We start from the raw sequence: 23,311 nt of genomic DNA, 5'->3' as shown, positions 1-23,311 counted from the left end.
TCCCAGACTTAGGTGGGGCCCAGGTGGAACCATTTCCTCCATTGCCAAGGAAAGGTCTCAGGCTAGAAGAATTTCTGGGGAGAGCGGCACTTAGAATCAAGATACTGAATCCAGCACGTTCCAGGAACCCTGCCCTCCGCAGTCCCAGGCAGACACCTAGGGCTCAATCATGCCAGCTAGGGTCAGAGGTAGAGTCTGGAAACTGAGCAGCTGCTGGGCATAGACCCAGTTAGACCAGTGTTCAGGGAGGGGCACAGATAGCAGAGTGCTAAGTAGGCGTGTCCACAGGTAGTCTGCTCATGGAGTTTTCCTTTTCTCTCCTGATGGATCTGGGTTTTATCATTCATATAACAGATTCCATATGCCTTTGACAGCTTGCTCACATTTCTAGCCATGACAGGTCTCACCTACCTCTGGAAAACTGTATGGAAGTGTATTTGGCCCTCTCTAGGTACAACCTCAGCAGAAATACCAAAGTCTGACTTTCCAGCCCCATGAGCACCTTTTGCAGACGGAAGGAATCAAGAAATGGAGGTCACTGGGTTTTATTTGAGTCCAGAAGGGAAGGCCTCGCCTCACACACACCAGGCCCCAGTGTTCTAAAGCCTGAGGAGGGGGGTGGTGGCCATGGCAGCACAGAAAAGCATGGCCTCCCTGCCCTCCAGGCAGCCTGCACAAAGGAGTAGGACAGATCCAGAGGAAGCCCAGCTCCCTTCAGGGGCTGACCAGGAAGGGGAAGGAGCAGTTGGACTAGAGCTCTGTCTTCGTGACAGGTGCCTCCTCTGAGCAGGCCCCCTGGGGGCCTCCACACAGCAACGCCTCCAGAGCCTCTCGGCCTTGTTGGTGGGCTTTGTAGATCTGGTCTTCTCCAAACTCCCCCAGGTAGTGCAAACATGTCATGGAGAGCCTAGGGGAGCCCAGCAAGAGCCTCAGACTTTGCCTGCCCCACAGGGGGCTGATCAAGGCTCCAAAGTCTCCATTCCACCCCCCATTCCTGCCATCACCTGGTGGGCCAGGGGCCCCCTGTGATCATCACGCTGATGTTTGGCTCTGGCCCCTTGCTGAGTCCTGGGCCCGTGAGACGTTTCACCTGGTTCACTTCTTGGACCCCGTAGCTGGAAGCAGTGGGGAGGAGAGATTCAGCATTAGTGGGAGCCCTGCCAGCAAGGGATCCATCCCCACATGAGGCTGAGCACACTGGGCATTTGCTGAAGCCAGAGCCCAGATTCTGATCTTCACTGATGGAAAACTGAGGACCAGAGAGGGAAAGCCCCTGGCCCAAGGTCACACAGCAACCATATATCCTGGCCACCTACCATTCTACTTGCTCCTAGCTCCAGAGCTCAGACTGCCTCACAGCCAGCCCCCTACCTTAGACCAGAGCCCTAGTGGATTGTGTGTCTGGCGTGAGTGGGAGAATGAGAACCTCTACCCATCATCCCTTCCCCTGGGGGAGGGTGGTAGGGACCAGACTTTTGACTCACCCCTGCCAGGTCTGGGAGCAGCTCCGGTCCAGGATGTCTGTGTATACTGATTCACTCAGCTCCTGCTGCCCTCCTGAGTCCCGGGTGTGAAGCTTGGCCTCTGCCTTTGCCAAATGTTGCCACATCTAGAACAAGGAGGGGCTGAGAGCCAGGACTTTTGGACTGCTCAGTGGTGGGAGAGGGGCAGACAGGAGCCTGGGTCTCCGGGAGAAAGTGAGGTGAGCCTTTTGAGCAGGAAACTCCTGTGAACAGGCTTCATGGCCCTCCCACAGGCTCAGAAAGCTGAGACTGGGTCTGCTGAGATAGGATCCACTTCCCTGGAATGGGGTGGGTGGGAGACTCTGAAGTGGAAATTTAGGCCTGAGCACTGGGCCTCCTTCCCCAGGGCACACCTGCCCATCAGCACATGATATTTTATTTTATTTTTTTAAGTTCATTTATTTATTTATTTTTTCAACGTTTATTTATTTTTGGGACAGAGAGAGACAGAGCATGAACGGGGGAGGGGCAGAGAGAGAGGGAGACACAGAATTGGAAACAGGCTCCAGGCTCTGAGCCATCAGCCCAGAGCCCGACGCGGGGCTCGAACTCACGGACCGCGAGATCGTGACCTGGCTGAAGTCGGACGCCTAACCGACTGCGCCACCCAGGCGCCCCAAGTTCATTTATTTTTAAGAGAGAGAGAGAGAGAAAGAATCCCAAGCAGACTCCTGCACTGTCAGTGCAGAGCCCGACATGGGGCTCAAGCCCAGAAAATGCAAGATCATGACCTGAACTGAAACCAAAAGTCGATGCTTAGCTGACAGAGCCATTCTTCTTCTTAAACCACAAGAAGGAAAGAAAAAAAGAAAAAAAAAAACCAGAGCCCAGTCTTCAATGACACGTGTGCTCATAGGCTCCCCTCCCCCCATAGAGATATTCAGGCATGCTTGACAGGCTTGTGCATGAACAAGAGATACACACATACTCATATATTCATGTACTCAACCCACATGCACACATGCACATATACACCAGTGCTCCCTGGTCATATTTTGGGAAGAAGCCCCAACCTGAGGATAAGCCTGGAAAAGAAAGAGTCCAAGGGGACAAGCTCGTGACTCCCTAGAGTCTCAAGATATTGTGGAATGGGTGTCCCAGATAATCTGCTCGCTGTTGGGCAGAGAGATGGGTAAACTGAGGCATGGAGGTTTAGGTGAGGTGAAGGTGGAAATATCATGGAAGGCTGAATCTAACTCGATACCCTGGGATTGAGAGTTTAGAAATCAAAGGCCAGGGGCGTCTGGGTGGTTCAGTCAGTTGAGCGTCCCACTTTTGATTTCGGATCAGGTCATGATCTCACATATATAAATAAATATTAAAAAAAAAAAAAAAAGAAAAAGAAATCAAAAGCCAATAGTAGAATCTGAGGTAGAAGGAGGGGACTGTCTTCAAGAGGGGCCTGGATAGGGTCAGGGGAACTGCTGGGGGGAGGTACTCACCTGGTAGGCCACCGCCCTGCAGGCATCACAGCGCAGGTGAGCAGGCATATGAGCTGAGTACTTCTCCTCATCGTCCAGCTGCGGGGCAGTGGCTGTGAGTGGAGGCCTGTCTCCAAGGCCCCCTGGGATGCCCCAGGCTCCCAGCAGCAGCAGTGTCAGTGTCAGTGACAGCCTCATGGTTTGTGGAGCTGGCTCAGTGAGCATGGGCTGTGGTTGGGGTGCAGGTGTGCATGTGTATGTGTGCAGTGGGGGCCGCCCCGGAACTCCTGACCCAACCAATGGGGAACCAACACCTCACCCCTCCCACTCTCTCCCTTCCCCCAGGGCCCTGAAGATGCCACGTGTGCACCTCCTCTAGTGGGATCCTTGCTTCAGCCAACTCAACTCCATTTCACAGATAGGGAACAATGATGTAAGGAGGGGGACTGAGCGTGGGCAAGAACACATAGGAGCTGATACCTCCCATGTCCTGGGATCTGGCAACTCAGTGGGCACTGTCCTGAGTACCTTGGGGGAAGAGGTACTTGGTTAGTGTTATTTTTATGAGCACATGAAGGCTCAGAGAGAAGTGACAAATCCAAGACCATACAGCTACAAGGGCCATATTGAAACTGGAATCCAAACCTGATTGACCCCAAAGCCACTGGCCACTCAGCCACCAGGAGGAATTAGGTCACAGGCATGGCTGCCAGCCTAGGGCTCCCTCCCTGGGAGGCAAGTTTGCTGAGGCAAGGATGCCACGGCACACGAAAGACACACATGGGCTCCTTCCCTGAGCCTGAGGGCCATACCAAGGCATGGAAGAGCATTATGGGGGGTGTTAGGGGTTGTGATAGGAAATCAGAAATCAGACAAGTTACACTAGTCATTCCGACCATCATGGCTCATTGGGTCAGTGATTTATTGCACACCAGGATGAGGTGAGGGGACCAGGAGCAGCCCAGGGCCCTTCATGTCATCAGAACCAGCATCTCTGGCCATAAGATGATGTTCAGGTTATTCTGACTCATAGTTCTCCTGGTCAGCTTCCAGTCCAAGGCAGAGAGGCAGACAGGTAGACTTCAAAGGACCCAGACCTCCCAGAGGCCTGGAACCTAAGTAAGGCATCCATCTCTGTCCCCAACAACTGCTTCTAATGGGAACTCTTCTTCCACAAACTCATCACATCATCACTTATCAGTTCAACAAGCTTCTGCCAATTCAAGCTCAGAACTCCACACAGACCCCCATGCAGAGCATCTCCTACCCCATTCATCTTTCTCAGGTCTCCTCAGAGGCTCCTACAATCTCAGGGCAATTAGAACACAGGCCCTTCCTTGCTGTGCCCAGCCTGCAGAGCCACCCCCTCTCTGGGCATGGTTGCCACAACTGTTACTGAGGCAGTTGAACCAGTTGAGGCTCCATGTCTCTGTCCCCGCCCTCATCCCGACCCCAGGGCCATCCCTTTTACTGCCAGCCTTAACTCATCCTCCATTACACCCAGAACCCAGAATGGTCAAGAGGCTCTGCTTGTAAGTCCTTCCTGATGATTCACTTCATCTGCTTTCCACTCTGGGTGGGGATGGCTTAAGCCCCCCCACTCCTGGCCCTAGGATGAGCCAGCTCAGCTCTGAGGGCTTAGAGAAGCCAAGTCAGATGCTGAGGTTAAGGGGAGGATGAGAGTTGGGGCTACCAGTTGGAGACTACAGCTGCCTCCCCACCCAACCCCCATCCCCAGGCTGACTGTCCATAACCATAACCACTTCCATGTTACTTCCTTGCTCTGCCTCCACCTGCTGTCTCAGCAGCTCTCCTTCTCAGACCCTGCCTGGCCTAGGGGCTGCACTGGCCACTTTCCCACACAGTCTCCCAGGCCAAGGCTCACACCCTCTTCCAAAGAATAACAAAGTTTCTAGCCAGAGTCCTTCTCCTTCCATCCCACCAGTGCTCACTAGCCTGCTCCACCTCAGCTGGGTCCACCATTCAGGGAGGGACAGACAGCTCACTACCTCTGGGAGCAGCCCAGCCCTCTGCTGCTCCTATTTCTTGTTGCCCCTAGCAAACCCCAACAGCCCCTCAAATTGGCTCCTGGGGACAACTCTTGAGACCCCTCACTTTTACACACACACAAACACACTACACTCTGGGAATGCTTGGGAAAGGAGTATACAATTTTGTTGGGGGAGGAAGTAGGCAGCCACTTTCTGAATTCCAGCTCCATCAGTCCCAAAGTTTCAGATACATTCTCTGAAGGTAACTTCCGGTCTGAAGACTGGATGCGATGAGTAAAAGAAAGAGGTGATAGAAGGCAAGAAGGGCAGGGGACTGGATGCCAGAACCTCCAAGGCTACCAACAGGCCCCAACACCATGGGGGATCAGACCTCACACTGGGAACAAGGACCCTTTGCCGGGCTGGGCTGAACCTGAGCTGTTGGGTGGAGCACAGAGGAGCAGAGGGGGTGCGGGGCTGGGGGTTCCACTCACTGGCAGATAATACATCCCGTCCAGGTGCCCCGCCTCAGAGGCCCAGGGTAGCGGGGGGCCGCTGAAGGCCGGCGGGCCCGGGGATGGCGGCATCGACAGGCTGGGGATAGGCCCATAGGCGGGCGGGTAGAGGCTGGAGCCCAGGGCCAGCGGGGTGTAGACGCGGCGGGGTGGCCCTGGGGGCGATGGCGGCAGCAGCACCTCTACATATTGCCCGCTCTCTGGGTCGAAGAGCAGCCGTAGCCGAGGCTGTCGCGGCGCCTCCACAAAGTAGTATCGGCCGCTCTCGGGGTCCACCAGGACCTTCCCCGGATACGCGGTCCCAGGTGGCTTCCGCGCCCCCTGGAAAGGGCCTTCTGGGGACCGGTCCATCGGTGGCGCTGACGCGGCGCGGGGCTGGGGCGGGGCCGTTCTGCCTGCCGACGCCTGGGGCTCCCGCGGGAGAGACGACTGGACAGCAGTCGCGGTCTCGGGGGCCACACGAGGCGTCTCCAATTTGGGTGCTATCCCAGGGCTCAAGCTAGGGTTCGCCTGAGGGGAGCTGGGACAGGGTGGTCTGGATGGTTGGGGCCCGGCTGGCCCTATGGGCGACTGCTGGGGTGAGGTGCGAGCGCCTCCTAGAGGGCTGGTCCGCCCCTGGCCGTCAGGGACCAGGCGCTGGACCTCCGCATCCCGGTTCTCTACGCCAGAACCGCGCACCAGGACTCCCCCAGGTCCCTCCCGCCGGCGGCCCAAGGCCAGTGCACCAGGCAGGCGGATCTCAGTGCGCGCGAAGGGTTTTGCCGTGCTGTTCTCTGCTCTCCGCCTCAGGACCCCGTTGGGCTGTGAAGCGTCCCGGGGGACTGTGTCGGGGGACGGCTCTGGGGGCTCGTAGGGGTGCGTCACGACAGGCAGAAAGTCCTTCAGATAAACAGAAGTGTAGTGAGCTGGGGCTGGGGACTCCAGCGCCTGGAACTCTTGTGTCTTGGATGAGCCGCCCTCCTCTCCGCGGGGTTCCGCCGGAGGCGCAGGCAGCCCCGAACCTGGTGTTCCCGGAGGAAAGCTTGGCGCGTACGTGGTCTTCACCATCTTGCGCACGTCGCGGGGCCGTGGAATGGCCACGCGCGGTCGTCCCGAGGCTGCTTCTCCAGGGCCCGAGACTTCCCGGTGCACATCGGCATCCAAGGTGCCCACGAGGCGACTGAGGGGCAGCTCGGGTGCATCCACTTCTGGCGACGGCTGACTGCCTCGGAAGGCAAGATTCCGCATCTCCCGCGTGGACGGACTCTGCGCGTCTGTGAGCTCGGGGGTCCTGGGGGAGGACGGTCTAGGCAGCGCCAGCTCCTCCTGTCCTATCCCATTTAGAGCTTCCGATGTAGGTACTATCGATGAGCCCTGCAGTGTGGGATCCCACGTCTCTTGGGGAGATGGGTTCCACGTCCCATTAGTACGATCTGGAGCCTCCAGTGAGGACAAGGCCGGCGGGGACGGGCTCCTATTGCCCTCTGCGGTATTCCCAACTGCAGGTTTCGGAACCTCCCACAGGGAAGGAGCTTCGGGGGATGGGCTTCTTGTTCTGGCAACACCCTGATTCCACTGAGAACGGATCGGTGGGGAAGGGCTTCTTCTGCTGACAGTTTCCTCGATAGCAGGATCCTGATTTCTCCAGGCAGAGGATGCCTCGGGAAACGACGGGCTACTTACTCTCCGAATAGCTCGATTCCACGGAGGCAGATTCTGGGGGGACGGGCAGTGAGGACCCCGTACGGTCCCATTTGGAGCCTGCCACAGTGGGGACGAGCTCCTAGGTTTTCCAGCCTTACTCAGAACCTCCCGGGGGTCCCTAGACTCAAAAGGCGGAGACGGTTCTCTCAGGATGGTTCGATCCAGAGTCTCTCGCGGGAACCGAGTCTTGAGTTCCTGACTGTGCGCCTCCTGAATCTTCTCCCCTGACTGCAGGAAGATGCTGGAACTAACCGGACCCAGCGGCTCGGTCCCCGGCGCGGGCTTGTCACGCCGAATCGCGCGCTCTCGGAGGCTAGGCCACGGCCGTGGTGCCCTGGCGGGGGCTGAACTATGATGCACGCGGGGTGGCCGAGACCTGGCCTCCTCCAGGACCTTTCGGGTACTGCGGGCCGTTTCCCGGGTCGCACACTCCAGCCGCCCCGTGGGCCCGAAGGTGGCGCTGCTCCGGGCAGGGGCCGCAGGGCTTAGTTTTCGGGCCAGTGCTGTCTGCACTAAATCCGCGGCTTCCTGCAGGCGGCCCAGAGACTCATCCAGGGAGCCAGTGCGCAGAAGCAGTCGGGGGCGCGGCGCGCCCGCCTCCCGCGGGGGGCTCCGGGGTCGGGGGCGCAGCTCAATTTGACGCTTGGGCACAGTCCGGGGTCTGGCGGGCTCGGCACGTTCCTCCAGCGCCACCTCCACACACTCGAACTGCGCTGGGGTCCCAGGACTTGGCCCGCTGGGCCGCAGCTCCAGGTAAGTGGCCCAGCGGGAGCCACCGTTCGGGGCCTGAGGCGTCGGTGTTGCTGGAGCAGGAGTCGCGGGCCCGGGTGGAGAGAGGCTGCGGAAAGCTCGAGCGGTGAGCTGTTGCACCTCGCTATCCGCCGCGTCGGAGCGGCTGAACAGGGCCCCGGCGCCGAAGATGACTTCCATCTCCCCCGACGGCAGCAGGCGCAGCTGGGGCTGGGGTGGCCGCGGGCCGGAGCCCGGGCCTCGCGGGAAACCCGAGCTGGTCCCGAGCTGCTGGCGGCTATTCTGGGCGCTGACGGACAGGCGAGGCTGCGCGCCCGCCCCCAGCGCAGGGGCCACCCCGGGCCAATTCGCTCGGCACTCCGCGTCCGGCCCAACGTCCGGGGGCTCTGGAGAACCCGGAGCCGTGTGGTAGGAACCTGACGAACCGGAGGAGTCCTGGCGCCGGGCGGGGACCTCAGGCAGGCGCCCTGGGAGCCCAGGCAGGGCTGGCGGTGCGAACGCGGTCAGCATGGTGGGGCTGGACGCCGCGCACTACCTCCCTCACGTTAGCCTCCGCCGGTGCCGCGGACGCCCGCACTGTCCCCGCCCCGCCCGCGGATGTCGTGGGGTCACCGCGCCTTAAAGCGGCCGCGTCCGCTCGCGAAGCGGTGGCGTCGCTAGCAGGAGAGACTTGGGCCCTAGGCTCTACCTTTCCAGCTTTCTCCCCTGGCGCGGGCCAGAAGCCCAGGGTGCGTCGCCAGGCTTTGGCTGACATGAAGGTGAGGGAAAGGCAGGTGTGCAACTTGAAGCCAGGGGCTAGGCCCATCTCCACTCCTCCACAGGCTAGGAAACAGGCTGAGCAGGGGTCTGCCTAACAAGGACCATGGTGGTATGGATTAGAATGTGAGCCAGGGGGCCAGGACCACACTTTCAGACCAGGCAACTCAGATCTTGTGAGCAATTTCATCTTCTCCTTAGCCCCCAGTGTCTTCCCATCACCTCAGTGCACCCCTTCTCCCCAGCCTTATCACTTGTACTAGCTAGAGTTCATAAGGGTGTACCCACCACCTTCCTTGACCCATCAGCCCACGATCCGATAGAAAGCATTGCTTGGTAAGCTCCCTCGACCCGGAAAGTTGTGCCAGGGCCTCAGGTAGGTGCTGTCCCTGGCTGGACCCATTGCCTTTAGTGGGAACATCCTGGATGGGGCTGGAGTGCATAGCTCTAGCATTCCCATTCTGCCTTGGCACCTAGAACAAGCCCTGGATGCCTATGTGGGGGTCTCCTAGGAACCTCTGGGGGTAGCTGTGGCCCCCTGTATAAAGACTCTGAGGCAGAAAGAGCTCTGTGCTCTCCCAGGCACTTGCAAGGCCCTCACTCCAGCACCCTGGGGACAGGAACAGATTGGGAAGGAGTCACCACCCGTCATAGCCCTGGGACAATGACAATGGGCACCATTTACCCTTAAACTTCTGGCTTCGAGTTCCTACTATGATTCAGGCTCCAGGTGGCCTTGGAGCAAACGCATCAGCACCCCCATCCCCATTGTACTCATCCTCACACTGACCCAGGTTAGGCTAGACTTGACAGATCTGACTCAGCCTCTGAGTGGGTCTCCTGCCTGGGTATGTCTCCATGATCACCTAGCCATCAGAGATGGCTTGTGAAAGGATCAAACCTGCCTGTCATCTAGCCCTGCATATGCAACTTTAGTGAGTCTTAGACCCTTCGCAGACTTCCCCCACCTTAAAAATAGGCATAGCATGGTCCTTTTCCCTTCCTTCCCTTTGGGAAGACTCGAGCTTCTGTTTGGGGGAAGTGTAAGAAGGTGCAAGTGTGATTCACAGGTATAACATAACATTGTATGATGGAAATTGATTTCCCAAATTCATTGTGGTCCTGAAACCCATGATCTTTGATGTCTCTGGTCAGGACTTCACACACACACACACACACACAGCCCTTCCTGCTCTATAGCCAAGTTGGGAGAGTTAAATTTACCAAGGCACTGGGAGTGGGGTGGGGTGTTTACAGGTAACCAGGGGTAACCAGAGCTGTTTACATAGGGAGGGATTAAATACCAAGAGTAGGAAGGACAGTGCCTATTAGATAACAAAGTAGTCCTCCCCTACGCTATACCACCACACTTTCACTCCCCCTACTATCCAAGGGAGGGAGGGAAGTGGCAGGGGCTGAAGACTTGAGCAGCATCCTTTTCTGAGCCAAGGAGTGGCCTGGAAAGTAGTGGTCCAAGGCCTGTCCCCCACCCAGTCCCTGGTAACTTGATTCTCCCTTTTGTCATGAAGGCCCAGGAGGCAGGCAGGGAGAAAAAAAAAGAGTGCCTTCTGCCTCTTCTCTGGGAGTCAGGGCACCGTGAGGCCTGACGTGGCAGAAACCCAGAGGGATGGGGACCCCCACAGCAGAGAAGGCAGAGGTCCAGCATTACAGCTACAGAACAGGAAGGTGAAGACAATTTTATTTTTCCCTGGGATGTTGGTGGCTCCGGGCCTGACGCGTCCCCAAGGCTTTCTTATGCTTCTGGTCCAGCACTTGGGCCATGTAGTTCTCCTGTTGCTTCTGGATCCGGTAGTCAGACATGTGATTCCTGCAATGGAGCTGGCTGGGCATGGGCTGGGGACAGTCTAGGGTAGGGACCAGAGAGCTGGCTCCCTACTTCCATCAACAACCCCCAGCCTAGCCCAGACGCCTCACCTGAAGATCTGTTTCTGCTGGCTGATAACTTGCTGCAACTCCTTAATCTCATTCTCTTTGCCATTAAGTATATCTTCTTGCTTTATAATGTGAGACTCAATTTCTGTGGGGGAGAGAGGCAGGGAGAAGGCGTGGTTCCCATCCGAAGGGCTCCTTCCTGAAATAAGGCATTCATTCCCTTATGGGTCTTTTTAGAACTTGGCTCTCCTGACCCAGGGGTTCTCCACAAGTAGCTGTTAACATCATGGTAAGAATGAGTTTATTATGGCGTTTTGATAGGATGGTGACTGAGCGGCACAATGTCTGCTGAATGTGTCAGTGACTTTACAACTCTATTCTGGACCAGGTGACTCACATGAGGGCAGGAAAAGGCCTCTGCAGAGAGGTGGACAGTGCTGCCAAAGGCAGGAGGATGAATGGCTCCTGTCCCTAACTGCTGCTGATCTTCACAGCTATCACCTCCTTGGCAAGACATTTCCTAGTTTAAAGTACAACCTCTCCCAATAGTTCCTATCCCTTTTTCCTGCTTTCTTTTTCTTCTTAGCACTTATACCTAATATACCACATATTTTACTCACTTTTATTCTCTACTAGGATTTACATCCATGAAATCCATAATGATAAATATTACTTAAATTTACTGCTTTAACCCTAAGGCCTAAAATCGTACCTGGCACATAGAAGGTACACAATAAATTTATGTGTGGAATGAATGACCAGGATATCCTCTGGGGAGTTAGGACTTAGAAACATCACTTAGTTCAGTCATCTCAATCCAACCAGATGTACTGAGGGCCAGCTGGATGCCCAGACTTGTGCTAGGGCTTAAGGAGAGAAGACAGGGCCCCTACCCTCAAGGAGGCAGCTCCTGAAAGAGAGTTAAAACTCAGGAACTGATCAGAGAACAGAGGGTGATGTTTTAGCAGTGTTAATATTGATGAGACAGTATTGCTACTTTGGGCAAGTTGCCTCCTCTTCTAGACCCATTTTCTCATCTGTAATATGGGGACAGGGACAGCACAGGGGCATGAGGTGAGAGGAGACAGTGGTGACAAAGCTTACCCCAAATTAAGTGCTCATTAGATGCAAGGATGATTTTTGTGTCTTGCATCAAATCGAAAGAGGTTGTAGGGATGGGGGGGAGGCAGTGCTTCATTTACATGAACTGACCCTTAGGGAGCTCTGGAAAATTCTGATCCTCCTAGAAAGAAAATCCCACCACCTTTAAAGATTAGACAAACATTAACTAGAACACAAGGTCTAAAAAATGTAGAAATGCTGAAGTATTTAAGGTTTCAGAAGAGAAGATTTGGTAAAAAGTTAATGCACAGCATAGAAAAGAGGAGACAAAGACACAGGAGAAGGAAGAGAATGAAAATGAGCTCACTCGGTCATAGGACCATTCCTATTGAACCTTCTTCCCCAGGTCACGCAGATTGATTGATTGTGAAGTTCTTTTGGGAAAAGGCATCAGAAATTTATGTGAATCTTTTAAAATAAATTAGAGATGAATTTAAAATAAATAGCACCCACAGAGAGAATGGTTAGAAAATCCCTTTGAGAAAAATAAGAAACTATGTAAGTATAAAAAACAAACTAAAACCACAAAAAGGGAGGTTCCCCAACCTGGCCAACAGGCCAGGGGGAGGCTCAGGTCATGAGATTTGCTCAGGTGAGGGCTTGTGTCCCACTGGAGGGGTCTGGGACATTCTGGGGGAGGGCAGCCAGGTTCCATCCCCATAGCATACACACACACACACACACACCTTCCACAAGCAGACATAGAACCCCGTGGCCTTGGCTGATCTCTAGGAAATGCTCGAGTACCACCAGAAAAGAACTCTAGGTTTCTTTTAGGGAAGTATGGGGACAGGCAGAGAGACAGGAAGGAGTGGGGCCTGGTGGCCTTGGGTACAGAGGCAGTGACTGCCTGTTGGGCCCCAGGAGGCCCTACTGAGAGCCCTTGGTCAAACAACCACAAGGCCTGTCAGCCCACCTAGTCAAATCAAGATATCGGCCTGTTGGCATCTTATTAGAGTACTCACCAAGGGAGAGAGAGGGATGGATTGGTGGGTATGGGGTGCCCAAGACTTCAGGTGACAATCCATCAGAAGGGACTCTGAATCTCTTTTGGAATTGGGCTCTGGTCTCTGGCCTACTCAAAATCTGCTGCAATGTATGAAGCAGATGTTGCATGTGGAATTCAGATCTGTTCCTTAAACCAGGTAAGGGGAATTTAGTGTTCTGGGAAACTGAAAGGCATTCCTGGGATCTAGAGACACTGGGTGGCTGACAGAAAGTGCCCCACAGCTCATGGCACCAAGTGAGCCAACAAGGAGCCACATACATCTGCACAGAGCAGAGATGAAAACTAATGGCCTATGGACATATTATACTTAGCCTATACAATAGTTTTAAAATTTCTAAATCAGTTGCCAACACTAAAAAGTCAGAAAAGTTTCCATGAAAAACTGGCTTCCAGTTTCTTTTTTAAGGGTCTGACAATACTGCCCCCCTCCTCCCCAGAGCAGAGGCACTAAGCCCTTGAGAGAGGGCACGGCTCTTCCTGTCACCACAGTCCCTACCCCTCCCTACTGGGTCCCTAGCAGTCAGCTCCCAGATAGGACTGTACTTGCCCTGCTGTTCCTCTTGTAACAGGTATGAGTGAAGTACACTATTTCTAATACCCATCAAAAGTGGGAAAACAAAAGTTGGACTAAAAGGTCGTATGTTTCAAGAAAAATGGGAGCGAGCCCATTCCTTTATGGCCATGCAGAATATTGTACACCAACTGCTTCCCTCATTTCCGTGGCCTGCCTGGTCCCTGAAGGCCTTTGCGATGGTGTGGCCCGCCTGGGCCTCCTGGTATCCTCAGCCGGGGGCAGAAGTTGGGGTGAAACCCTGCCCTTGACACAGGCACTGCGCTGTTAGGGAAGAGCCCATGTATGTAAGCGTGGGGGGGAGCACGGGCCTCCCGCCTACCATTGCACTTGGTGATGAGCTGGTCCTTCTTACTGGATTCCTGCAGGGCTCTGCTCTTGACACTGGAGAGCCTGAGTGGAGAAGATAAGACAAGAGAGGGTGGGAAGGCTGACAGGCAGCCTGGACCCCCAACCCTTCACAACCCTTTGAAAGGCCCACTCACGCTTTTTCAAAAGCCAGCTTCTCTTTCTCCAGCTGTTTGGATAGCACCTCTACCTCTCCGAGGGCAAACTGCAACTTCTCCTCTTCCTTGGCCAGGAGGACCTTGGTCTTGGCATGGGCAGCTTTCTCTTCCTGCAGGAACAGAAAGCAGTGACCTCATTACCCCTGAGCTACCCTAGGTCTCCTAGGTTCCATTAACAGCTCCATTTCTCAGACAGGCATATAGAAGCCAGGGTACAGGAAGATTCTGTCCTCACTACTAGGGCAGGAAGCTGTCAGAGGCCAATAATAACTGTGCCCATCCATAGGGATCCCAGGAAATGGGGGAAGATCAGGAGCCCACAGAGGCCCTTACTTACCACCAGCTTCTTTTCCACTGCCTGGAACTCTTCTTTACTGACAAAATTTTCATCCTGGAGAACCATCTGCAACAGAGCCTGGCTCAGGGAGGGCCTGGGGCTGGTGTTGAAGGGGTACTCTCTAGGGACCAGGACCAAGGTTAGACAATGGGATGATACCCAGGGCACCTAGGATGAGACTTGGGCTCTGAACAGGGAGAATTTGGTTCCATAAGATTCACAGAGGCTCAGCTCTAGGTCCTGCCCTCAAGGAGCAACCAGTTTGATATAGGAGATAGCCCATGGCCAGTACTTCTAACACAGTGTGCACTATGACGGAGAAGCACAAAAGGCTGTGGTGCCCAGAGGAGGCCCCTGGTCTGGGGAAGGGTCAGACCTGCTTCTGGAGAAGGGGTCATCAGACATGAGCTCTGACTGGTAAACAGGGGTGGGCAAGAAGAGGGGGTGGAACAGAAAAGTGTTCTAGATGGTGAGAACATACATGCAAAGGCCAGCTGCAAAGAAGAGCTGGGTACCCTCAGGGAATTGCAGGTAATTGAATGCCTAGAGCTGCACGCACCCCTCAGGGTGAGAAATAGATGTTAAGTCAGTTTTGTTTCTGAGATGGAGATATCTCCCAGCTCTCTTATCAAGATAGAAAATAAAAACAGAAAAACCATGAACTTCAGCTGGCCAAGACTTTACCATGCCTGTCCAGGTAATCTGTGGCTCCAATGCTTTGAACTCATGAACTAGGATTTGACTCAGAAGGCAAAAGCAAAGGGGCATTAAAGGGTCGCAGGCCCTTAAGTTAACATGTGCAAGGGACAAACCTGTGCTTACTGCACTCAAAATGGCGCTGCATTAGACACTGGGGAGGAGATGTCCATAATGGAAAACGCGTTATAGTTTCAATACCTGCATCTGAGAACCCCGGGGAAGCCAATGAAGTCATCTCCAATTAGAAGTGGGGAAAGTGAGGCTCAGTGAATACACGGGGAGATATCTAGTAGGCCTTACACAACCAGGCAGAGAGTAGAAAGCAACTTAATTTTGTTTAAATTCCCTGGAAAATAATCATGAAGACCTTGACCCTTTTTGGCTCCACCCCTACCAGCCAGAACATACTCGGGCCCCGCCTCCTCCTGATGACGCCATTGGCAATGTGCTCTAAGCTCGACATCGGGACAGGGTCTGGCCCCGTCCCCGCCATTTAGGTGTCCGGTCCGGCCCTCCCCCAGCTCTTCGGGCTGCATACCACATTCCTCAGCTGGTGAATCAGTTCCTCCTGAGACTCGATCACGTCCCGCAGTTGATCGAAAGCGAGACACACTGATCCTGACCCCCCCTGCGACCACCCGAGGGGCGTCGCCATCTTTCCCCCCCGCCAGCTCGTTGGAAATGTCTCTGGGCGCCTCACCCACCGACGTTCACCAATGAGAATGGGACGCCATAGAGCACCTTGGCAACCGGGGGCGGGGACTTTCTTTGTTAGTAGGGATGGAGCCCGCCTCTTAAAGCAGCCACTCTCTTAAAAGCACAGCCTTCCCGTGGAGGAAGTTCTAACAACCCTTAGGGATTTAAGTTTATAGTTTATGTGCACACCTGTTTTATCTTGTGTTCGTCACGCAGACCTGAGGAGCAGACGGGGCACGGTTTGGTGAACAGCCCTCACTCAGACAAGGCCTTTAGCCTTATCCCAGGGCCTGTTAAACTGCAAGACCTGTGAAGCAAGAGCCAGCTAAGGCAACTCCTGCATTTTTAACGTTAACAGCCCTCTTTCTCCCACCCTAATCTCTGGATTTCACCCAGAGTATGAGACTCCAGGCTCCTGTGATTTCTTTTACAAGTACGAATACATTTAGTGTTTAGGTAATCTGAACCCAAGCAATGAAGGGAAGCACAGACCAGAAAAGGAGAGTGGCCTCACCTAAGATGAAGAGTCCTCATACTCTGGTACCAAGTTGTTGGTAGCCACATTGGAGCCAGGTGCCACCATGTCAAAGTGCCGGGGACGGCCCTGAGAGATCAGGAGAACTGAAGAGGGGCATGCAAGACACGGAGAATGGAGGTAGACAAGGATAAAGTGATCACACATCCCCATTGAGGATATAGGGGGATCATATCCCCATTGAAGGCTTTCTTCAAAACCCAAATAAGGTTAAATAAGCTTAGGAAAAATCGGAGCGAATATTCACTGAGTATTCACTATTCTGTGGCACCATTAAGCTTTTTCATGTAATCTTCACAATAACTTTGGGAAGTAGGTTATAATACCCTTAACCAGGTTCTATGAGAATGAGTAACTTGCCAAGGTCAGGTTTTAACACAGAAAGTTTGATTTCAGAGTCCATGTTCTTAACCATGATGCTGTGTTACATTTTTGTTGAACATATTGGATACTAAAGTTATGGAAATTGAAACCCCCCAGGCAAGAAATGACTATATTAAGGAGTTTGGAAAAAGTATTATCAGTGACCAGGAAGGGAAGCTGAAAATTCAGGTGGGCCACTCAGGCTGCTCCCCAAAGCTCCTTAAGGACCTATTTTGGGGTTGGAATTTGTGGCCTGATAAATGTGACCATTCCTGTGAGTCTCCCAGTGGTAGCCCTTGTTTTATCTTTCCTTGTTTCTTGTTTTTGTTCTCACATCCTTGAGAGCAAGGCCTTTTCTGTTGACCAATCTTAAAGGGCCTAGAGCAGTACCATCCAATAAAATGTAGGTGATGGATATAGTCTATATCTGCACTGTCCAATACTGCAGCCACTAGCCACATTTGGCTGTTTAGCACTTGAAATGTGGCTCATGAGACTTGAGGAATTGTTTTAAATTATTAAAAGTTTTGATTAGTTAACATTTTAATTTAAATAGCCATAGTGGCTTGTGGCTACTGTGTTGGACAGCAAGGGCCTAGAAGGTGTCTTGTAGGTTGCGTGGCTCAGCACAGCGCCTTCTTGGAGTTTTGTCTATTGAATGTGAGTGTTCATCTGAATCACCCTGGACAAAGCTGCACATTCCTCTGGGGCAGGAATACCTGGATTCCCCCCTTGAACTGTCTCTTCTCTCTCAAGTCTTTAATGAGATGCTACTTCTTTTTTTTAAGTTATTTATTTTGGGGGAGAGAGAAAGCATGAGCAGGGGAGGGGCGGTGGTTGGGGGAAAAAGACTGAATCCCCAGCGCAGAGCCTGCTGCAGGGCTTGAACCCACGAAACCATGAGATCATGACCTGAGCCAAAATCAAGAGTCAGACTCTTAACCAACAGAGCCACCCAGGCACCCCTGAAATGCTAATTTGATAACCCTTGCCATTCACATTCACCTCCAGAAGTTGGAATAGGCTGCCCCTCAGGGCAAAACTCTGCAGTGTAGTAGTCTCCACCAGCCAATTCCCTGGGGAGGGAAGGTTGTGAGCAAGAGAGAACCCTGGATCCAGGTCTGCACCCTGCATACCAGCATGAACATGACAGATTGTCCTCTGGTTGAGGACTGCCACAGACTCCCCCTCTGTATGTCAACAAACACTCCAGGCTCCTGGCCAGCCAGGGCTCAGTAAGACTCAGGATGGCATGACATCACAAACAGCTCTGTGATCCTGCCCCGGAAAGTGTGGCCTTTCTGCACAGCGTTGTCCTTCTGGTTGATGTTCCCATTTTCTGTTGCTGTATAACTAACCACCTAAAATTTACAGCTTAAAAAAAAAATCATTTTGCTCAGGAATCTTCCATTTAGGCGGGGTTCAATAGTGAAAGTTCATCTCTGCTCCATGATGTAGTATCAGATGGGATTTTGGTGGGGGGACTGGGAAAGGAGAGGCTAGAAATTCTGTTTCCAAGGTGGCTCATTGATATAACTGGCAAATTTAGTGCTATCAGCAGGGAACGCATTTGAGCCTGAGGACCAAGTTTCTTGTCCCTCTCCATGGTCTATTTAGGCTTTCTCATAGCATGGTGATTAGGTTTAAGAGAAAGCATCCAAAGTGATAGGAAATGGAAGATGGCCGGGGCACCTGGGTGGCTCACTCGGCTGAGTGTCCGACTTCGGCTCAGGTCATGATCTCACAGTTTGTGGGTTTGAGCCCCGCTTCGGGCTATGTGCTGACATCTTGCTCAGAGCCTGGAGTCTGCTTCAGATTCTGTGTCTCCTTCTCTCTCTGCCCCTCCCCTGCTTGCTCTCTGTCTCTCAAAAATAAATAAATGTTAAAAAAAAAACTAACAACAAAAAAAAGGAAATGGAAGATGGCCACTTCCTTAAGGCTTAGGCCTAAAAAACAGTACAATGTAATTTCTGCTATTTTCTATTTGTCAGGAGGCCTCAGGGCTCAGATTCAAGGAGAGGGGACACATCCCACTGTAGTTTCAAAGAATTTGGGCTGCACTTCCAGCCAATGTGCAGATGACTTGTCATTTCTTTAAGGTTCAGCTCAGATAAACCCAGAATGAAACTTAGTCTAGTGGGGGAGACAATCATCAAATAAATACTTACTTAAATCCTAAATTAAGTCATTATCCAAATAAATAACATTATAGCTATGACAGGTGCTGAGAGGAATGGGTATTTTTTTAAAATGTTTACTTATATTTAAGAGAAAGAGAGAGACAGCACAAGCGGCAGAGGGGCAGAGACAGGGAGAGAGACAGACAGAATCTGAAGCAGGCTCCGGGCTCTGAGCTGTCAGCAGAGCCTGTTGTGGGGCTTGAACTCACAAACTACAAGATCATAACCTGAGCTGAAGTCAGACGCTTAACTGACTGAGCCACCCAGGCGCCCCTGTATTTTTTTTTTTTTTTAAGTAGGCTCCAGGCCTGACGTGGGACTTGAACTGACGACCTGCTATTAATAAGAGTCATATGCTCTACCTAGGGGTGACTCTGCTGACAGCACAGAGCTCGCTTTGGATCCTCTGTCTCCCTCTCTCTCTGCCCCTCCCCAGCTTGTGCTCTCTTTCTCTCAAAAATAAATAAACATTAAAAAAAAAAAGTCATATTCTCTTTTAAATGAGCCAGCTAGGTGCCCTGGAATGAAAGTATTTTAAAGGGAGATTTTGCCCCGTCTGGAGTGTCAGGGAAGGCTTCTGTGTGGAAGTGGGATTTTGAGCTGAAACCTATTAAGATAAACCAGGAGGCACTTAACAAAGCAGGCAGGGGCAGGTGAGTGGGAAAGGGTTTCAGAAAGAGAGAATAGTATATGTAAGGTCCCTGGGGCAAAAGGGATTGGCAGAGTGTAGTAATTAAGAGGCTAGTATGGGGGCACCCGGGTGGCTCAGTCAGTTTAGCGTCTGATTCTTGATTGCAGCTCAGGTCATGATCTCATTCTCTTCTCTCTCAAAAAATAAAATTAAAAAAAAAAAAAAACTCAAAAAAAGAAAAAAAGGCTAGTTTGGCAGAAAAGAAAAAGATAGATGTACAGGGCAAGCAGGGTCAGTGGCGAGAAACTTGGTAGAAACTTGTTAAGCATTAGACCCCGTAAAGAACTTTGATGGTTTTTATTCTTGGAGCAAAAGAAAGCTACTGAAATATTTTAAGCGAGAGGGTGACATAATTTATGCTCTGGGAAGATCTCTCAGGTTGCAGCAAGGTGTACAGATTGGAAGTGGCCCTGAGTAGATGCGCAGAGACTACTTAAGAAACTATTGCAGTTTTTATCAGAAAAAGCGGCTGGTAGTTTGGGAGTCAGATGGTGTCAGAGGAGATGAAGAGAGTAGTTGGATTTAGAATGTTCTGGAGGTCAAACTGATAGGATTTAACGAAGGAGGGGTTACAAGACAAAGGAAGCCAAGGTGTTTGGTTGTCTACTGCTGCAAACTACCCCAAAATGTAACGACTTAAAACAGTAACTATATTGTCAGGGCTTGGTGGGACAGGTTATTTCTGTTCTGCCCATCAGCTAAGGTGGCCCAAACAGCTCAGCTTGGATCTTCTGTCTGGGTTCTCAGTCCTTGCTGCCAGCTCACTTGTTTGGTTCTCCTCTCCTCTCCTCTGCCTGGTTTCTCCATGTGGTTAGCTTAGTGGTCTCAGGGTGGTTGGACTTACATGGCAGCTGACTTCTCCTAAGTGCAAAAATGGAAGCTGCTAGTTTTGCCACATTCTTTTGGTTAAAGATCAAAGGCCAGTCCAGATTAGAAAGGGGATTATGCAAGGGCACAAATATTAAGCATGGTCCTTTGGGAGACTTCAAATTAAGTCTACCACACGGTTTCTTGGCTTTCTGACTTTCACACCTGGATCAATGGTGGTGTTATTCATGGAAATGGGAGCACTCAGAGTATTTTTCTGTCTTCTCTTAAAAAAAGAAATCACTGCAGGGACGCCTGGGTGGCTCAGTCAGTTAAGCATCCAACTTGGGCTCAGGTCATGATCTCACATCTGTGGGTTCGAGCCCCGCATCAGGCTCTGTGCTGACAGTGCGGAGTGTGCTTGGGATTCTCTGTCCCTCTCTCTCTGCCCTTCCCCCACTCTCTCTCTCTCTCTCTTAAAAATAAACATTAAAAAAAATCACTGCATTCTGTAAGAAGGATGATTATATTTCAGGTCTCTCTCTCTCAGAGTTGATTTCACTGAAGCCTCAAACTGGATCACATTCCTGTTAAAGAACCTGAAGGTTTTCTTGATTTCCCCTTTGACATTCATCCCACTGGGGAGCTAACTTGTCTGAAGTTAGCTTTGCCCTCAGATATGAGCTTCAGGAGCTGGAGCTGTGGTGCTGGGTCTCACTTATTCCCCAACCCCCATCCCCAAAGCTCAGCCCACTGGACACACAGTAAGTTCTCCATCTTTGCTGAATTGAATCTCATCTCTATCTTTCTTCAAATGAAAGATATTGTTATGAACCATGTACTCTATATTTTGAATTTGTGTTTTTGTTTAGTAATCTCTACGCTCAAAGTGGGGCTTGAACGCATGACCCTGAGATCAAAAGTCACATGCTCTTCCGACTGAGCCACACAGGCACCCCCATGTACTGTATTTTTTTTTTTTTTAGTATTTATTTATTTTTTTTAATTTTTTTTTCAACGTTTATTTATTTTTGGGACAGAGAGAGACAGAGCATGAACGGGCGAGGGGCAGAGAGAGAGGGAGACACAGAATCGGAAACAGGCTCCAGGCTCTGAGCCATCAGCCCAGAGCCCGACGCAGGGCTCGAACTCACGGACCGTGAGATCGTGACCTGGTTGAAGTCGGACGCTTAACCGACTGCACCACCCAGGCGCCCCTTTTTTAGTATTTATTTTTGAGAGAGAGAGAGAGAGAGAAAGAGACTGACAGAGTGTGAACAGGGGAGGAGCAGAGAGAGAGGGAGACACAGAATCTGAAGCAGGCTCCAGGCTCTGAGCTGTCAGCATGGAGCCCAATGCAGGGCTCGAACCCACTAGACGTGAAATCATGACCTGAGCCGAAGTTGGACGCTTAACTGACTGAGCCACCCAGGAGCCCCTGTACTGTATTTTTTAAACCAAGACTTTCCTAAATATGGGTCGTTGGGAACAAGGCCATTAGGGAACTGGGATAACACCTGATTTGGGGGCTAAGTAGTTTAGCTCTGTAGGTAGGCTATAATATCCTGCAGCTGCTAGCATCTGATAGACAAGAAATACAGAATTGGTGATGCCACCAATGTTATCTATTGTTCTAAACATCAATAATTCCACTGATGGATGAGGAAGACTGTAGCAGAGGAGAGACACTAAGCCTTCTCTAGTCCAACTGGCTCCAAGGGAGTCCAGCATTCTGTGGTGCCTAAGGGTGCCATGGACAAGGGTAAAAGAACAAAGGAAAAATATAGAGCCATTCTTTTTATATAAAATCGTTTAATTTCTTTCTCCGTTAAAATACACTCAATCCAGATGCAGTGGATCAGGTGACCAGAGTTCTCAAGATTCGTATTCCACCAGGAGCTGATTCCACCTCTGTCAAACCTGGCTCTGGTCACAGAACATTCACATCTTTAATTCCCAATACTGAGTGTGATGCAAGTGACGTCGTCAATATCGAACACATGGGTATATAGTTACGTGGTGGTCACTGCACGAGGTATCAACAATGCAGGCTCAAACATAGGACGTAGAGTAACTTGGCCCTTCCCCAAAATAAATATATTAGAGCACTAAGCTTATACCATAAATAAGTCCAAAATAAATACTAATTAAGAGCTAGCTTCTGTGAGGAACAGGGCATGCAGAGACAATGAACTTGCAGGTGTGGCCAGTTGTAACAGAAAGCTTCCGGAATCCCAACAATGCCTCCTCACAAAGTCAGTCCTGAGCATGAGGATGAAAATGAGAACAATGCAAGGCTTGGCCAGGCTGCGGGATCCCATGTTCCAGTGGGGTTTGGAGTTCAGTGTAATTTCTAACAGTTTCCAACAGAAAGCATAGCAGTGGCATTTTCTTACCAGTCACTTGTCCCAAGTTGTGAGGCCTGGAGCTGATCAAGGAAATTCAGAAGTTTTCTGGTTTGAGCAGATGAACCTCAGGGTTGCTAATCTGGGGACATGGATTCCTTGAAGTTGCAGTGTCCTCTGTGTGAGAAGGGTTTTCACCCTCCCCTCCTCACTGCTGATCAGGCAGCGTGAAGAGCACTTTCATTCTCATGAATGGGAGCTTCACCTTCTGCTTAAGCCACGAGCCCTGCTTTGCCCCACTTCCCCACCTCACACATCCCCATTCTGCATTAATGCTCACAGAAACATGTAGAGCTGCACGCCAAGACAGCAAGAATAAGCCTTACCTAAAGAGTTTATATGTGATCAGGAAACCTTCCAGAAGATGGAGGCAAGAGGAAGACGCTTATTTTACCACCATGTGGACAACCCATCTAAAATAGAACCCAGGAAGTCATAGTTTAGCCATATTTTGGACCATACGAAGTAGATTAAACTATTCTTCAGCAAAAGGCAAATACTGTTCTACTGAGGAAAGCCAGATGTGAGTGTTGTAGTCTATTAGGTAATAAACACAACACTACCATCAGTGCTTTAAAAACAGACAAGAGACCTGACATTTAATGGAGTTAGTTTTGCCTCTATTTAGTATCATCACAGATAATTCATCTCTGCCATGAAATCTATGTCAAGTCAATTTAATTATGGCCCATTTTCTAGCAGAGATTGGAGTTGGGGAGAGAAGAGCTTTGATTTTCATGTGTATAGGAAAACTTTCCATCGGCCTGTTTGGCTCACAGGCATATTGTATAGTATAAATCCCCTCAATTACTCAGAAAGGATCAAGGAAGTCCCCCAAACCAGAAAGATAGATCTAGT

At 51.5% G+C, this 23,311-nt stretch overlaps 3 protein-coding genes across 6 annotated transcripts; all 3 read right to left on the bottom strand.

Moving 5' to 3' along the window:
- Positions 1–529: 529 nt before the first annotated feature.
- MZB1 (marginal zone B and B1 cell specific protein) lies at positions 530–3,353 on the bottom strand. Its single transcript, XM_025924458.2, has 4 exons — positions 2,966–3,353; positions 1,485–1,609; positions 1,005–1,115; positions 530–907 (listed from the first exon to the last, which is right to left on the bottom strand). Exons 1-4 carry the CDS (start codon positions 3,167–3,169, stop codon positions 751–753), a joined length of 597 nt encoding a protein of 198 aa, XP_025780243.2. The 5' UTR covers positions 3,170–3,353; the 3' UTR covers positions 530–750.
- Positions 3,354–3,849: 496 nt separating this feature from the next.
- PROB1 (proline rich basic protein 1) lies at positions 3,850–8,467 on the bottom strand. The gene has a single exon (XM_025925034.2). The coding sequence runs from the start codon at positions 8,391–8,393 to the stop codon at positions 5,328–5,330; it is 3,066 nt and encodes a 1,021-aa protein (XP_025780819.2). The 5' UTR covers positions 8,394–8,467; the 3' UTR covers positions 3,850–5,327.
- Positions 8,468–10,210: 1,743 nt separating this feature from the next.
- SPATA24 (spermatogenesis associated 24) lies at positions 10,211–15,473 on the bottom strand. 4 transcript variants are annotated; one of them, XM_086702881.1, is made up of 6 exons: positions 15,315–15,473; positions 14,078–14,143; positions 13,720–13,850; positions 13,557–13,627; positions 10,575–10,677; positions 10,211–10,493 (listed from the first exon to the last, which is right to left on the bottom strand). In XM_086702881.1, exons 1-6 carry the CDS (start codon positions 15,429–15,431, stop codon positions 10,226–10,228), a joined length of 756 nt encoding a protein of 251 aa, XP_086559007.1. In that variant the 5' UTR covers positions 15,432–15,473; the 3' UTR covers positions 10,211–10,225. The 4 variants fall into 4 exon arrangements, with proteins under 4 accessions (XP_086559007.1, XP_086559009.1, XP_086559010.1 ...); XM_086702883.1 differs by lacking the exon at positions 15,315–15,473 and adding an exon at positions 14,975–15,230; XM_086702884.1 differs by having other exon boundaries at positions 10,322–10,482.
- Positions 15,474–23,311: the final 7,838 nt, after the last annotated feature.

Source organism: Puma concolor, chromosome A1 (genome assembly GCF_028749965.1).
Source record: "Puma concolor isolate L17-30 chromosome A1, mPumCon1.1.hap2, whole genome shotgun sequence".
In the NCBI taxonomy this organism is placed as follows: Eukaryota; Metazoa; Chordata; class Mammalia; order Carnivora; family Felidae; genus Puma; species Puma concolor.
Note: the sequence above shows the minus strand (reverse complement) of the source record. Positions and strands in the feature narration are given on the sequence as shown.

Coding starts and splice junctions, on each gene's coding strand:
- MZB1 (XM_025924458.2), bottom strand. CDS start 3,169: ATGCTCACTGAGCCAGCTCCACAAACCATGAGGCTGTCACTGACACTG. Junction 1,610..2,965: donor GCAGGGCGGTGGCCTACCAG/GTGAGTACCTCC, acceptor TCCTTGTTCTAG/ATGTGGCAACATTTGGCAAA. Junction 1,116..1,484: donor TGCTCCCAGACCTGGCAGGG/GTGAGTCAAAAG, acceptor CACTGCTTCCAG/CTACGGGGTCCAAGAAGTGA.
- PROB1 (XM_025925034.2), bottom strand. CDS start 8,393: ATGCTGACCGCGTTCGCACCGCCAGCCCTGCCTGGGCTCCCAGGGCGC.
- SPATA24 (XM_086702881.1), bottom strand. CDS start 15,431: ATGGCGACGCCCCTCGGGTGGTCGCAGGGGGGGTCAGGATCAGTGTGT. Junction 13,628..13,719: donor AAGCTGGCTTTTGAAAAAGC/GTGAGTGGGCCT, acceptor TTCTCCACTCAG/GCTCTCCAGTGTCAAGAGCA. Junction 10,494..10,574: donor CAGCAGAAACAGATCTTCAG/GTGAGGCGTCTG, acceptor GACTGTCCCCAG/CCCATGCCCAGCCAGCTCCA.